Below are 16,220 nucleotides of genomic sequence, written 5' to 3'. Positions count from 1 at the left end.
TGGTATTTGTACCAAAGGAAACTGATATGAACTGTTGTGGTGGACTCTCACTCTGTACTTGCGGCGCTTGTTTCAAAGTGGTATTTTTCATTTGATTTTCAGATGGTGTACAGGCCATTACAACCACCGCAAGGGTTGGTTTACTTCCCCCTGGAGTTGGCTTTAATGTAAATCCAGGACTATGGTGCATGCTTGAATCCTTGGTGGTCTGCAAACTTTGCATTTTTCTTCTGTAGTGTTGTACTACATTTTAAATGGGAGTCGAGCTTTGACAGGTTCCCACTTGTATAGCCTAGGCCAGTGTTTCTCCTCTTTTCAGTCGTCACCCTTTAAAATGTATGGATAGTCTTGACTCTTGAGGCACCCCCTTCTAAATGTAAAACTACATGCATACCCACTTTATGTACTCGTGAGTACGGACACTTAACGTTTATGGGGAATCTAGGTTAGCTTGACATGGACTGCTTCCGAACCATAAGTGACAGGGACACCACTTGGGGAGGACCCAGGACTACAAAATCTTCTTTTGGGGTTGGCCAGCTTGCCTATGTAATTTAGCATGTCGTAGTCCTGGGTCCCCCTTAACGTGCTCCCAAAGTTTGGTGTCCCTGTCACTTATGGTTTGGGAGCAATGCCATGTCAATTTGACCAAGATTTCCCATAGATGTCAATGTTAAAACAAGGAGCAGTGCCATGTTAAGCTGACCAAGATTTCCCATACAGCTACTGTTTGCGTACCTTGAAGTGGGGGGGAAAAGTATTCACTTGTAAACTTTCGTTTACATGGCGCTTTTCCACTGCATGGAACCGAACGGTTCGGCTCGCTTTTGTGCTTTTCCATTGCATGGTACGGTGTAGGAATGGTTCTGTACGGCGGCGCTTTTCCACTGCATGGAACGGTACGGCTCTCAAACAGTACCACCTCGCTTGTGGTTCCAAGAGGTACCATATCCCACAATCCTTTGCATGCAGTCACTACTAGCCACTGATTGGTCAGAATCCCACCCACTTAACTTTAGTACTACTTTAGTGGAAAAGCAAACCAATACTGAACCGTACCATGCGGTACCAGCAGTGGAAAAGCAAACCCGGGCCGAGTAGACCCGAGCCGGTACTTGCAGTGGAAAAGTGCCAATACATGCCCTGGTCCCAGTGGGGTTTGCCTGTATTCTAATAGCTTTACATAATGAATCAACATTCAAACATGGACACCCAAATGTTGGAGGTGACTTATTCTTCCAAAGCAAATAAACTTTGAACACTGGTACTGACTAGTATTCAAATGTGTTCTTCTCACTCCGTTTTTCTCAGTTAATCTGACCCTAGTGCTGATGGAAGGGCAGCTGAGGGTCATACAAGGATGCTGTGTAGGCAACCATCCTTGACTGATGTCATTGGTTAGGATGCTGGTGGCTGGAACATTGCAATGGTGCACAATAAAAATCTGTGGCTTTGTGTAACGAGGACATGCTTGTATACAGTTCTTCTGCAAATTTGTAGGCATTTTGCCAAGGCATGCTGAAGATCTCAAGGCTCCCTTTGCACCCTGGCCATACAAGGCTGGCCTAGGCAATCTGAGTGGAAGTTCTCCCTGCAGTCTTCTGGGACATGTCACAGGTCCCAAGACTGCCAAGACCATTCAGGAGGCTCAGTAAGAACCTGGCTAGGCAGCAGGCTCACAGCTGGGTGCCCACAGTTGAAATGCCAAGGACAGGAGAGGGAGAAACTTGTTTAGGTTACCACATCGCTGGATCCTGGGATAAGCGAGTGTTGGCCATATATGGTTTGCATCTAGCTGGTTGCACCAAAGTTGGTATTGAGCATGTGAGCCACTGGCAATCACTGTTCTGGCAGGGATGGTGCCCCCTGCTAGAACACATTATTTCTGCAGGAGGGTGTTCTTCAGTGAGACTGAAGCAAGTTTTCATTTGTGCCAACTATGGTTCCAAAACAATTGCATCTATGGCCTGCTTGAGGCCTGTGAAGTTGCCATAGCCTCTGCTGAAAATGATCAGCTATGGGCCAAGGCTGTCCGGTTTCCATAGTTTTACAGCTCTGGAGTTTTTAATGGGGTTCCCTTGGCTTATATTACTAAACCAGTGCAGTGGAGGTGGACAGGGCTGTGACATCTTGGGTAGGCCTTGCTTTTGTGACTATAGACGGGTATAGTCATGTCCCTGCCGGCCTGTCCTGCTACTGAGAAGCTGCTTTATTAGCAATTTCTAAGGAGCCCCAAGGTAAGACTCCTAGTTCCAGGTTTATCTGATCACCACTGCAGGGTTTTGATCTGCAGATCACTGAATCTGCACTTGTTTGCAGAAAGGGCCTCTGCCTTATCTTGCAGGGAGCAGCTTGCAGGAAGCCCTGTAGGGGCCGTCCGCATGTTCCACATTCCTGAGACCTGACAGGACAGGCAACTTTCCTAGAGGCTCCATTGTACAAGGAAGCCGCATATTAACCCACATAAACCTGAAAGCCTTAATGTTAGCTTGCTGTGCTGAAGAAAAGGGCCAGCACTCGCTGGAGTGCAATATTATGTACATCTAGGCCTGCATAACTGGACCTGGTTTGGCCTTGCTGGTAAAATTTGTATCACGCTTTGTGGTTGTGCAAGCAGCAAATTTCCATTCACACTGCTTCAGGAAGCGAATTGGTTTTCAGCTCAAACTCAGCAACTCCTTAGATGGTCATGCCTCGTACTTCACACTTCAGGGGATGTGACGGTTTCTGTGGGTAGAATGATCACACCAGAGCATTGTTACTGCTTCTTGGTGTTAGAATGGTCACATGCAAGCTGACTGCTGCAACATCCAGTGCAAAGCACAGTGGGGTCTTAATGCAACTAATCTCCAAATTGAAATTGCTGCTGCTCATGGCTCAATGGGTGTCTGTGCCTGAGCAGGGTGTCTGTGCCTGAGCAGGGTGTCTGTGCCTGAGCAGGGTGTCTGTGCCTGAGCAGGGTGTCTGTGCCTGAGCAGGGTGTCTGTGCCTGAGCAGGGTGTCTGTGCCTGAGCAGGGTGTCTGTGCCTGAGCAGGGTGTCTGTGCCTGAGCAGGGTGTCTGTGCCTGAGCAGGGTGTCTGTGCCTGAGCAGGGTGTCTGTGCCTGAGCAGGGTGTCTGTGCCTGAGCAGGGTGTCTGTGCCTGAGCAGGGTGTCTGTGCCTGAGCAGGGTGTCTGTGCCTGAGCAGGGTGTCTGTGCCTGAGCAGGGTGTCTGTGCCTGAGCAGGGTGTCTGTGCCTGAGCAGGGTGTCTGTGCCTGAGCAGGGTGTCTGTGCCTGAGCAGGGTGTCTGTGCCTGAGCAGGGTGTCTGTGCCTGAGCAGGGTGTCTGTGCCTGAGCAGGGTGTCTGTGCCTGAGCAGGGTGTCTGTGCCTGAGCAGGGTGTCTGTGCCTGAGCAGGGTGTCTGTGCCTGAGCAGGGTGTCTGTGCCTGAGCAGGGTGTCTGTGCCTGAGCAGGGTGTCTGCGCCTGAGCAGGGTGTCTGCGCCTGAGCAGGGTGTCTGCGCCTGAGCAGGGTGTCTGCGCCTGAGCAGGGTGTCTGCGCCTGAGCAGGGTGTCTGCGCCTGAGCAGGGTGTCTGCGCCTGAGCAGGGTTCTATTTGTTGCGTGCACATTGCAAGTCAGCTTTGGTTTGCTGGTGACTGTTGGATAGTCTCCAGGGCTTTTTCCTAAGGCCTTGTTCACACTTGTATAGGAGGGCTTTTGGCAAGCTTCAGAATTTTTTTTTGGAGCTCTTGAATGCTGGCAGTTAAGCTTTTTTTGGCCGTCTGTTCTGCACACCCATGACTAGTGTTCAACCAACAGCAAGCTAAAGCCCACTGTAATGCCCCGTACACACATGCAGATTGTCGGCCAAAAAGATTCGGCTGACGACCGATCGGCTGATTTTCGGCTTGTTAGTATGATGCTTCCGACAGCGCACTTTCGGCCGAAAAGAATCTGTCGTGCAGGCATTAAAATTTTTGTATGCAGACACCAGAACGGCTGATTGTTCGCCAGTCAGTACAGATTTCGGCCGACAGACCGCTGATTTGCAAGACTGGGCATGCTCAGAAAAGAAACACAGGGAAAGTTAACCATCACATGACATCACTTCTGTAGTCGGCGGACAAAATTCGTGTGCAGTCTTTTGCACTTTTCAACACACGACAGCCCGGGGACAAAAGACGGCCGATCATTCGGCCGACGATCTGCACGTGTACAAGGCATTAGCTGACATCGCTCCATATGGTCACTGTCCACCCAGAAGCCTGGACCAGCACCTGGCTCAGCCTCGGTGATCCACTGAAAGCCTGAGCCGGCCAGTTCTGCCCCTCCACAGCCCAGCGCTCCAGTGAGCACTAGAGGGGCAAAGCAAAGACTGACAGTCACTGCTCAGAGCAGAGCGGGGGAACTGAGTGATCAGCAGTGTTTGCTCAGTTCTCACTGCAGAGCCAATGGAACAGATGCAGCATCATATTGATGCATCCACTTAGGCTCGTATAATGTTTTTTTAAATCCTGAAACTTATTTGCTAGAAAATTACTTCATACCCCCTGAACTTCTCATAAACCCCCTGAACAATCTCTCAATGTACAGTAAGATGGCAGTTGTGTTCCTACATTTTTCAGTAACTGCACACACTAGGCCCAATATTTTGGGTAAGTTTTGGGAGATCATCCTGAGAAGCAGTGGGTAACCCCTTGGGTTGTAAGACTTGAAGTGGGAATGTCTTGAGGTGTATCTGACCAGTTTGAAATGTGCACCTTATTTTATGAAAATTAACATAGGCCTGGTGGAGCATGAAATGCATTGACTGGTATGTTAGAAAGTGTACTTGAGTGTATGTACCCCGGCTGCAATGGATGATATACAAGTATTCCCAAACTACGGCCCTGCAGCAGCTGCAGAACTACACATCTTGTAAAACTCTGACATTCAGACATGACTAGGTATGATGGGAATTGTAGCTCCTCAACTGGAGGGCTGTAGTTTGGGAATCCCTGTACTAAAATACAGAGCTTATTGAATCCTATGTTTAACTCCCTTGACACGACATCCTATAACTCATGACCAGAAACAGGAATCCTCAATGTAGCACAGTATTTCCTTGTATAGTGTGGTGTGCTTTTTGCTTTGAAGGACTGAAATTGTTTACAAGACATGACATTAAGAGGAGTTGAAAACTAGTGCAGCTGCACTTCTAATGACTGAGAAGCTGCAGTATTACAGGCTTGGGGTTCAGGTGACACTTGAGGTTCAGTTTTACTGTAAATGACTGTTGCTAAATTGCACAAACAATCTAGAATGCCTTGCCCACTGTCTGCTGCACCAAATAGCCCTGCGGTGTTGTGGCTTGGTCCATCAGCAGCCCCTACACCAGAGGGAACCAGGAATCTAACTAACACAGGAGCTCTGCACCGCTTTATCTTCATGTCAGAGATGGGTGTCATGGACAGCACAGCTTAGCTTTTTGGGGTTCACTGTAATCTCCTGGTCAGTTAACCACATGGCAAAATACCTATATGGGATTAGTTTGCTGTCAGTTGTATGTTGTGCCCAAACTGAAAATTCTGGATGCACTTGGCCAAAATGGAAATGTTGCACAAATATATACAGTGAATTGGTCAGCCATTAGGTTTTTGAGCTTTTCTTGTGCTAAAGATGGTATCTTTGCACTGGCCCATTGCACTTACTTTGTGGCAAACTTGCTGCTTTTTAAAGTTAAAGTGGAGTTCCAGCTGTTGTGTTAAGTCATCAGCTACACTCACCTGTCAAGCGATCCTGGAGCCTCGGCTCTCTCCCCCCTCGCTTGTGGCTTCACAGCCGGTTGCACATGTTGCGCTGCACATCCTTAGTGGCTGGGCAATCTTCTGGGACCTGTGAAATGTTCCAGAAGATGGGAGGGTAACCTTCACTTGCGCTGCCTAGGTGGCCCAAGCAGAAGTAGGAGCAGGTTCCCCCTCCAAAGACATGCAAAATGTGCCATGTCAGGGGGTGAGGAGCACTTGACATTCCACCCAGAAGTGGAACTTCTGCTTTAAAAAAAAAAAAAAAAAACCTCCCCATGCATTAACATGTGTTTTTTTTTTTTTTTTTTTGGGGTGGCTTGAGTCTTGTGACCAATGAGAAGCCCAGTAAAAGCAATTTTTTTCTCTATTGGTAAAATTCTGAAACTGCTGTTTGGGCCGCCAACATTTCGGTGCATCTCAAACTGCTTAAATTACAATAATTGAATCGCTATTGAAGCTTAAGAGTTATTTCAGGTGCTCTTATAATAACTTGCTTGCTTTGCTGCTTGTCCTGAGAACTGCAACACCTTCCAGGGTAGTTCCTGTCCCTTGCATAGAGCCTGCATGCTACCACTGGATGGATCTTTTCTCTTGTCCATAGCCCTGGCAGCAATCCACTCGCATCTCTTCACTTCTGATTGCTAGTAGCTGCAGCCTGTGCAGTTCCTTGTACACTACATGTGAAGCACCCAAGGGTGTGTATGGGTAAGGAGTCATGTGGACCTGATGGCAGGGAGTGGCAGACTCTTAAACATTTAGGCACGTGTGGTCATGATTGTTGCTTAGAATGCATTTAGCTGAGTGGTGATATATATATATATATATATATATATATATATATATATATATATATATATATATATATATATATATATATATATATATATATATATATAATTTTTTTTTTTCTCTAAAATATTGGGAGGGGAGTAGAGCAGGAGGTTAGAAGTGAAATGAATCTGGTGGGTATATTTCTGACTGGCCACTTCTGGTCAAGATCTCAGGAACGCAGAATATCCTAACCAACTGCAGTCTTGTTTTGGAGACCCTTGCTGTAGCAAAGGGCTTATTGCCCTTTCAACTTGATGGGATGGCCAACTATAGACTAGAGTCGAAAATGCCCTGGCATCAGTGGGCATAAACCATTTCATAGGCTTGGTCAGTAGCAGTAAACAAATTACATAATTGAGGTCAGTGGAAGGATTGGTGCTCCAATGGCTAGATTGTGCACTAAACCAGTATTCCAGCTTATGAGGAGCAGGCTTGGATGTAATGAGCAGCACCTGTGCAATATGAACTCATGCTAGGAAGGACCCTCTGTAGATGTTTGAAAGCGGGATGGATGCATCTGTTCACCCAGGTTCATTACTGGACAAATAGTCGATATAGAAGGCTCAAAGTAATACTTTGCACTTCCATATGTATGGAATATTTGTCAAGTATTTAAGCCTTGTATATGAAATTTGTCTGGTCCCCACCAGTGTTGTTGGTCTTTCATGCACTGCTGGGAATATGCCAATGTACAGTCTGTGGATTGACCAATTATCGGCAATGCTGATATATCGGGGGGGCCAATATGCACTTTCCCCGATTTTTATCAGAATCGGCCCTGGAGGTTACTGATATAGCTGATATTTCCGATATTTCGGGAAAGTGCTGTACCGGAGTGATGCCTGCAGCTAGAGGCATCAAGCCGGTAACTGTCCATAGCCGATGGTCAGCTGTCTTGTAATGATGACCGATGCGGCTGAGAAGCCACACCACACGGCTGTCATTACAAGGAGCCGGAGGGGACATCCCGCAGCTTGCCCGGGTCTCCCATCCCACTGGAGATCCGGGCAACCAGCCTGCACGGCTGCGGAAGACCCCATCAAAGCCACATTTGGCTCTGATCTGGGTTTTTACATGGAGAACAAAGACCTGAAGTTTGGTGCAGAGTACCCGGAAGTGATGTCATGACATCACTTCCGGGTACTCTGCACCAAAGTCAAAAAAATTACAGCATTCAAAACAGCCAAACTTGGGTTTTTTTTTTTTTTTAATGCTTTTAAGTGTAAAGGAGGGGTTTGGGGCCTTTTAGACCACCAGATCTCTCAACAGTACATGTCAAGAGAAAATTAAATGTACCATATTCAATGGCCAAAATATTGGTATCGGCTTTATCAGTCGATCACTAGTACACTTCACATCTAGGGTTTTTGCACCCATGCATTGGTTTATGTAAGCATAGATTATACCGATTTGCAACCTTATGGGCAGTGGTCTCTCCTGGGTGTGCTAATGCCATAGGGCCGTAGAAATGGGTATTTGTATGAAGTTCAGGTTTTTAAGTAAGACTTGGTGATGTCCGATCCCTAAACTTTCTTCTTTTCTCTTTTCAGTCACAAGAATTGGCTGCCATCATTGCCAAAGATCGAAGCCAATTATTTATTAATGGCATAGTGATTGGAGGGGTGAAATGCAGTGTGCTCAGGGACCTCTGGTTTGACGAATCACAACAGTGCCTAGATGCAAGGACAAAAAGCTCAGACGGAGGAACAACATTTAACATACACATTGTCAAAACATGTCAAGGTAAGTTTCCCTGTGAAGTTTGTTTTGCCATTGCCTGGTGTGTATGGTCAAGTCTAATGTCGCTTCTTCTCTTCCACAGCAATCTTCCTCCTCAAAGGAGGGAACGGCATTCACGGTGGACAGTTGACCCAGAAATGTCATGAAACCATAAAGTACCTGAGGAGTGTAAGCTATTGATGCTGCTGCCTCTTCAGTTGCCTGTTCCAGCTGCCAACTTTGGACCAACCACCTGATTCGTCACCCACCAACCCCCCCCTTTCTGCCCCTCAATTTTTTTTTATCGTTTTGTTTTTTTTCTGCCCCAAACACCATAATGAACAGAATTTTTTCCAAGAAAAAAAAATTTATATCTGATTTAAGAATAAAAAAAATATGCTCTACTATGACTTGTGGTGGTATTTTTATACATGTGGTGTTCTGTTTGAGTGGCCTCAGTGGGTTGTCGCAGCTAACAGTGGTTAGGTGGTAATTACTGCCTCCTTGGTGTATGAACATGCAATTAAAGATTAACAAATTGCTCTTAATGCTATCAATACCAGCTTGTCTAGTTTCTGACCTTGATCAGTTACTTAACAGGACAAACCAGCCTGGTTACTACATGTACTGCACCAAAAAACAACCTTGTACAAAACTATACAGTGGTTTGAGATCTAAAACTTACTCTTCTGAACCGTAACACAAAGGATCAAATGAATTGCCTAGAAATAAAATGAATGTTGCCCATTACGGCTATTGAAAATGCTAAATTGCTGGCTCTAGCCCTGCATAGAAGGGTTATGCATTAGGTAAGATCAGAATTGCTTATGTAAACTGGTCTGGCATCCATATAACTAGCATTTTAGCAGTAGCAAGTGCATTTTCAGTGGAGGCTTAATTGAAGGACTAAAGCTAGGTGATTTTACTGATCTTTTGGCCACATACAATTTTAATATGATCCTTATGTCCACTTTGTAACTAGGTGGAGTCTGGGCCTGCAGCTATATGGCCAGTTCAGTATGTAGCTGCAGCTCAGACCTTCAGAAATTTGGCCAGCCCTGGAGTAAGGCAGGAATACACTTTAAGGTCATTTCGCACTTTTATAAACTTAAAAATCCCACTACAAATATTGGTATCTAAAGCCAGTCTGGTTGGAAAGTATTGAAACCTGATTGCTTTGTTGCAGGGATCAAACCTCCTTGCATGAAATGTATGAATATCATCCCAACAGTCAAAATACACCTGATCTAGCGCAGGTTTTTCAACTGGGCTTCCTCTGGTCTACCAGTTATAGCAAGGAGGTGCTGGGTAGATTTCCCCACTCAGCCAAACCCTTCTATCTAAAATGCTTTCCCCTGGATGCAGTGCAGCAAAGCAAACATCCTTGAACAGTGAGTGGTGGTTCCTGTAGGGCAGTGGTCCTCAACCCTGGTCCTCGGGGCCCACCAACAGGCCAGGTTTGCAAGATAACTGAAATTCATCCCAGGTGATATAATTTGCTGCTCAGTGATTGCAGTACTCTAGTCTGCATCTCCCCAAGGTAATACTTAAAATCTGGACTGTTAGTGGGCCCTGAGGACCACTGCTGTAGGGTACACACATGGGGAACATAACCAGTTGCCCACCGCAACTGGGCAGCTCGGCTTCACAAAATCACATGTATATACGTGATTTGGGAACGCAGCCTCGGCGGCGCTCGTGCGCCGCCAGAACCGCACTCCTGTGCTTTGACGCGGCGATACCTGCTGGCCTCCCGCGATCGTCAGGGAAATTGATAGAAGACCCCTGCTTATGTAAACAAAGCAGGCGGACGAGTCTTCTGTCACACAGGCAGAGATCAGGAGTTTCAGCTAAGCTGATACCCTGATCTCTGTGCCCATCACAGAACCTTCCCCCCCCCAATGTCGGTAAACATTTAGGCATACATTAACCCCTTTGATCAAGCCCAGTGTTAACCCATTCCCTGCCAGTGTCATACAGTAACTGCATATTTAGCACTGATTACTGTATTGGTGTCACTGGTTCCCAAAAATGTCAGAGGGCCAATCAGTCCGCTGCTGCAATGTCGTGCAGTCCTGCTAAAAATTGCAGATAGCCACCATTACTAAATTCCAAAAATCTATCCCGTATTAACTGTTGCGCAAACCAATTATAAATACCCTTGAGTTTTTGGGGTTTTTTTTACCAAAAATATGTAGCAGAATACAGATTGGCCTAAACTTGTAAAACAATTTTTTTTATAGCAGAAAGTAAATTTTCAAGATTGTTGCTCTCGTTTATAGCGCAAAATCTAAACCACAGGTGATCAAATGCCACCAAAAGCTTTGTGGGGAAGAAGACATGCACTGTATTTGGATACAGCGTTGCATGACTGCAATTTTTCGTTAAAGTGCCAAATCGTAAAAAAAAATGGCCTGGTCATTAAAGGGGTAAAACCTTCTGTGCTGAAGTGGTTAATGTTAATGGCACTCCTAGTAATAACCTTCAGCATAGTGTTTGCAGCCACCACACCTGTAATGTATCACGTGGTTGAGAAGTCACACCTGCTGTACTTTGTGTTAGGGCTCTTTCACACGGGCGGTCCGATCAGATCCGCCTGTCAGTTTTTTTTAGGCGGATCTGATCGGATCCTCCATGTAGCTCTATGGGGCAGCGGAGGTCACCTCCGCTGACACCCGCTGCCATCCGCATCCAATCCTGTGCTGAAATCTGGACGGATGGAAACCCTATTTTTCCATCCGTTCAGTAATCGGAGCGGATCTGATGAGAGCGGACAAGCGGTCCGCTCTCCTCCGATCCCCCATAGAGGGCAGCGGGTGCTGAGACACCTCCCTCTCCGCTCTGCAAGCGGAGACGGAGCTGTCATCCGCCCGGCTCAGCGGGGATTGCGGATCGATCCCCGCTGAGCAACACGGATCCGCCTGCAGAGGCGGACCGTGTGAAAGAGCCCTTAAGCAGCTGATTTCATAAGCAGCTGATTTCATGAACAGGCTGTAAGTGTGTGCTCTGGTGTAAACTGGCCCATTGGGGTATGGTTTAGGGCCAGTTAACACCATAAAAACAGTCCGGCTGCTTTTCTGCATACATGTGTTTCAGTGCAATTTCACCTTAAATAGGGACATTTGTGTTCAGTGCATTTTCCTGCACTCCAGTACAGAAAAACATGCAGCACTTTTGTTCTTTAAAAATGACTGCAGTGGTGTGAACTATGCCATTAAAACCATTATAATCCATGCATTTATGCAAAAAATGAAGTGGTGTGAACTGACACTTACCAAAACAAAGTGCAGCTGTGTATGGCAGCTAATCTGCTTAACATTGGCTTGTTCATTTTAAGTGTTGACAACCTGGATGCTGATTGCACCAGATTTTGCTCTCCAGTTAGTAAATCAACCACTAATCTCAGCAGGCTTGTTTCAAGCCCAGCCACTTGTATGTGACCTCACATGGGATGGATGAGGGCTGTCAGGTTAGGGCATACCAGCCTTGGGTACAGCAGTACATTCTCTGCATTGAGAGAGTATGACTTCTGTACTTTGCTCCAACAACCAAATTCAGGTTTGATATATTATAGCACCAACAGTTTACCCAGTGCTTTGCAACTTGAGGGTAGACTGTACAAATACAATACACTTTATACAGTAGGAATGAGAGGGCACTGAGAGATGGAGAAAAGCTTGTAGTATCATTAGCAAGCTCTTGCTGTGATCACTTTTGGAGCTCTTTCACACTGAGGTGCTTTGACTGCCCATAAAACGCTGAGCGCTTTTCAGAAGTTGATGATATGCTTGCTTTTTTTTTTTTTGCACAAGACTCAAACTGCTTTAAAGAACTATTTTTAGGCGCTTTCCATTCATTGCAATGGAGATGATGCTTGCAGTATTTTTACCGCACTGCTAACAGTGCCCCAGTGTGAAAGTGTTCATTGTAATGGGAATAGGTTTTTGGGTTTTCAGGTGCTTTTCTTAGTGCATCAGTGGGAAAGGGCTATTTCTAGAAAGCAATGTTCTATGAGCTGGCAAGTATTTCAGGGCTTTGCTTACATTTTTTTTTTTTTATGAAGGGTCCCTCCAAGCACTTACTAATACTTGTACTGGGGGATGAGGGACCATGAAGCCTTCGTAATAGTTGTACTGGGGGGACGAGGGCCCATGAAGCCTTCGTAATAGTTGTACTGGGGGATGAGGGCCCATGAAGCCTTCGTAATACATTTACTGGGGGGACGAGGGCCCATGAAGCCTTCGTAATACATGTAGTGGGGATGAGGGCCCATGAAGCCTTCGTAATACATGTACTGGGGGATGAGGGACCATGAAGCCTTAGTAATACTGGGGATGAGGGACCATGAAGCCTTAGTAATACTGGGGGATGAGGGCCTATGAAGCCTTAGTAATACTGGGGGATGAGGGCCTATGAAGCCTTAGTAATACATGTACTGGGGGATGAGGGCCTATGAAGCCTTAGTAATACATGTACTGGGGGATGAGGGCCCATGAAGCCTTAGTAATACTGGGGGATGAGGGCCTATGAAGCCTTAGTAATACTTGTACTGGGGGATGAGGGCCTATGAAGTCTTAGTAATACTTGTACTGGGGGATGAGGGCCTATGAAGTCTTAGTAATACATGTACTGGGGGATGAGGGCCTATGAAGCCTTAGTAATACATGTACTGGGGGATGAGGGCCCATGAAGCCTTAGTAATACTTGTACTGGGGGATGAGGGCCCATGAAGCCTTAGTAATACTTGTACTGGGGGATGAGGGCCCATGAAGCCTTAGTAATACTTGTACTGGGGGATGAGGGCCCATGAAGCCTTAGTAATACATGTACTGGGGGATGAGGGCCCATGAAGCCTTAGTAATACATGTACTGGGGGATGAGGGCCCATGAAGCCTTAGTAATACTTGTACTGGGGGATGAGGGACCATGGAGCCTTAGTAATACTTGTACTGGGGGATGAGGGCCCATGGAGCCTTAGTAATACATGTACTGGGGGATGAGGGCCTATGGAGCCTTAGTAATACTTGTACTGGGGGATGAGGGCCTATGGAGCCTTAGTAATACTTGTACTGGGGGATGAGGGACCATGAAGCCTTAGTAATACATGTACTGGGGGATGAGGGCCTATGGAGCCTTAGTAATACTTGTACTGGGGGATGAGGGACCATGAAGCCTTAGTAATACTTGTACTGGGGGATGAGGGCCCATGGAGCCTTAGTAATACATGTACTGGGGGATGAGGGCCCATGGAGCCTTAGTAATACATTTACATCCAAAAACAAATATAATCCTATTTAATCTCTGGCTGGTCACCCGCCGCAGATATACTGCGGCAAGATGGCTTGGCTGTTCAAATCGCCATACCCATTCGTCGCTCCTCGTGGAGTGCGTGCAGCAATTCACAAGAGGTAAAGTTGATCTGTGGGGCCGGTGGCCACGATGGCTGCCGGGCACCCGCGCTCACTCCCCGTGCAGACAGAACGACGGTCTGCCATCATAAACACAGCAGACTGTTCTGTCAGCAATCAACTCATTTTATTTGGGTGCACGACCACGCAATTGTCCGTTAAAGTAATGCAGTGTCAAATCGCAAAATAGGGCCAGGTCAGGAAGGGGGCAAATCCTTCCGGTCTTAAAGTGGTTAAATGTGTACCTAGGGGAGTGATTCTAACTGTATGGGGGTTGGGCTCATGGAATTACCATAGAGACATGTGATCCTATATAGAAGGATCACAGGCGCCCTGTTATCATTCAAGAGAGAACGGTCAGCTGTGTTTACAACAAATGACCGTTCTTCTCTCTCAGCGGGGAGCAATCGCGGGTGTCAGGCGGAGTCCCTGCTGCCGAGTGGGGGCGGGAGCACAGGAGGGGCCAGCCCGCTGCAGTATATATGCGGTGGGCGGTCCGGAACTGGTTAATAGTGCAACAAATGATTGCAGAGGTATTCAAATACCACCAAAAGAAAGCTCTGTTTGGGGAGGGGGGGGGGGGCATCAATTTTATTTGGGTACAGTGTTGCACTACCGTGCAATTGTCAGTTAAAGCGGATTTCCGGCCTCAAATACCTTTTTAACTAAAAATAGCCCAATAATACTAATCCATCGCCCTTTACAGAACCGCTATTCTCATACTTACAAGGTGTACAGTATTGGATTTTAGTCAAAATCTCACTTTTAAAAACGCTGTCTGGGCGCGGCCATCTTGGATGTGGGCATCTGAAGCCGCAGTGTAATCTGCTGTGTCCTTCTTCCTGATTCCAGGGAGTGTTCTGGGAGTTCTTCCTGATTCCAGCCTCCTGGGAGTGATGACAAACAGCTCCCAGGATGCAATGCAAAGGCGGAAGTGATGTCGGTGGCCGCGGCCACAGAGGGGGGAGAAGGAGGAAGTACAATCAAAAATGCCCTGAAAATAAGGTAAGGGACCCCCCCAAAAAATTGAAAATGCCCAATTGTTGATCAGCATAAGGAGCGCTCCAGGAATCACTAAAGTTGCAAAATAGGCCGGAAATCGGCTTTAACCGCTTGCTGACCGCCTATTTACGGCGGCGGTCAGCCCCTCACAGGCAAAGTGACGTAGGACTACATCACTCGCCTGTAAGGCTCAAGGGGGCGCGCGCGCGCTGCCGGGGGTGCACTCCCGCCCCCGCTCGTTCCCTAAGCAGTCCGGGCGAGTGACCGGCGGACCCAATGTCCGCCGGTCACTCGCGATCTCCCCGTGGAGAGGGAGAAAGGCAGGCGGCTGATGTAAACAAAGCCGCCTGTCATTCTTCCCTGTGTAAGAACAGTCCTGCTATGTAGGATCATATGTCTCTGTTGTTACACCACTAGCCACACCCCTTTACAGTTAGAAGCACGCCCCTAGGGACACACTTAACCCCTTGATCACTAATAAAGTTAACCCCTTCCCTGCCAGTGTCATTTTTACAGTAACAGTGCATATGTATAGCACTGATTACTGTAGTAATGTCACTGGTAACCCTAAAAGTGTCAAAAATGTCAGTCAAGGGTCCGATCTGTCCGCCGCAATGTCGCAGTCCCGCAAAAAAAAACGCAGATCGCCGCCATTACTCGTTAGAAAAAAAACCACCAAAAATGACAGAAATCTTTCTCTTAGTTAGTAAACGCAATAACTTTTGCGCAAACCAATCAAAATCAGCTTATTGCAATTTTTTTTAACAAACATATGTAGCATAAAACAAATTGGCCAAAAATGTTAAACAAAATTTGATTTTTACATTTTTTTTGGGGAATTTTGGGAAATCTTGGTCAGCTTGACATGGCACTGCTCCCAAACCATAAGTGACAAGGACACCAAACTTGGGGAGCACCGAGAGGGGACCCAGGACTATGACATGGTAGATTACCCAGGCAAGCTGGCAGACCACAAAATAGGATATGTTGTAGTCCTGGGTCCCTTCTCAATGCTCCCTAAGTTTGGTATCCCTGTCACTTATGGTTTGGGAGTAGTGCCATGTCAAGACGCCAATGTTAAAAATTGGGAGTAGTGCAATGCCAAGCTGACCAAGATTTCCCATAGACGCCAATGTTAAAAATTGGGAGTAGTGCAATGCCAAGCTGACCAAGCTGTCCGTACTCGCAAGTGTACATAAAACGGGGTATGCCTGTATTTTGTTCTGGTACCAGTGCATGCCGGCATACATCATGTGATAGGCAGGGATACTCCCACATGTATGCTGCCATGTTGGTGCTAAGAAAGCAAGTTTTGGGTTTTGCTTTGATGGGGGTTTTTTTTTTTTTTTTAAAACCACTTCTGGACCGAAAGATTTTCCCCCTTAATGACCAAACCATATTTTGCGATTCGGCACTGCCTTACTTTTTTTTAGTCCCAAATTTGGTTTAGGGTCCCCGCCATATATCCCCCAATAAAGCTTTAATCTCCTGATC

The 16,220-nt window shown here is 46.7% G+C and overlaps 1 protein-coding gene across 1 annotated transcript in view; it reads left to right on the top strand.

Annotated features, from left to right (window-relative positions):
- Window positions 1-8,726, top strand: part of PFN1 (profilin 1) — a 32,782-nt gene extending 24,056 nt beyond the window's left edge. Inside the window, exons 2-3 of the mRNA XM_082253336.1 lie at window positions 8,148-8,340; window positions 8,420-8,726. Of these exons, the coding sequence (XP_082109462.1) occupies window positions 8,148-8,340; window positions 8,420-8,517 (291 nt within the window). The 3' untranslated portion in view covers window positions 8,518-8,726. The remainder of the gene's footprint in view (window positions 1-8,147; window positions 8,341-8,419) is intronic.
- Window positions 8,727-16,220: the final 7,494 nt, after the last annotated feature.

This window comes from Pelophylax lessonae (assembly GCF_965119305.1).
Source record: "Pelophylax lessonae genome assembly, chromosome: 4".
NCBI lineage: Eukaryota > Metazoa > Chordata > Amphibia > Anura > Ranidae > Pelophylax > Pelophylax lessonae.
This window is presented reverse-complemented; position numbering and strand designations above follow the sequence as displayed.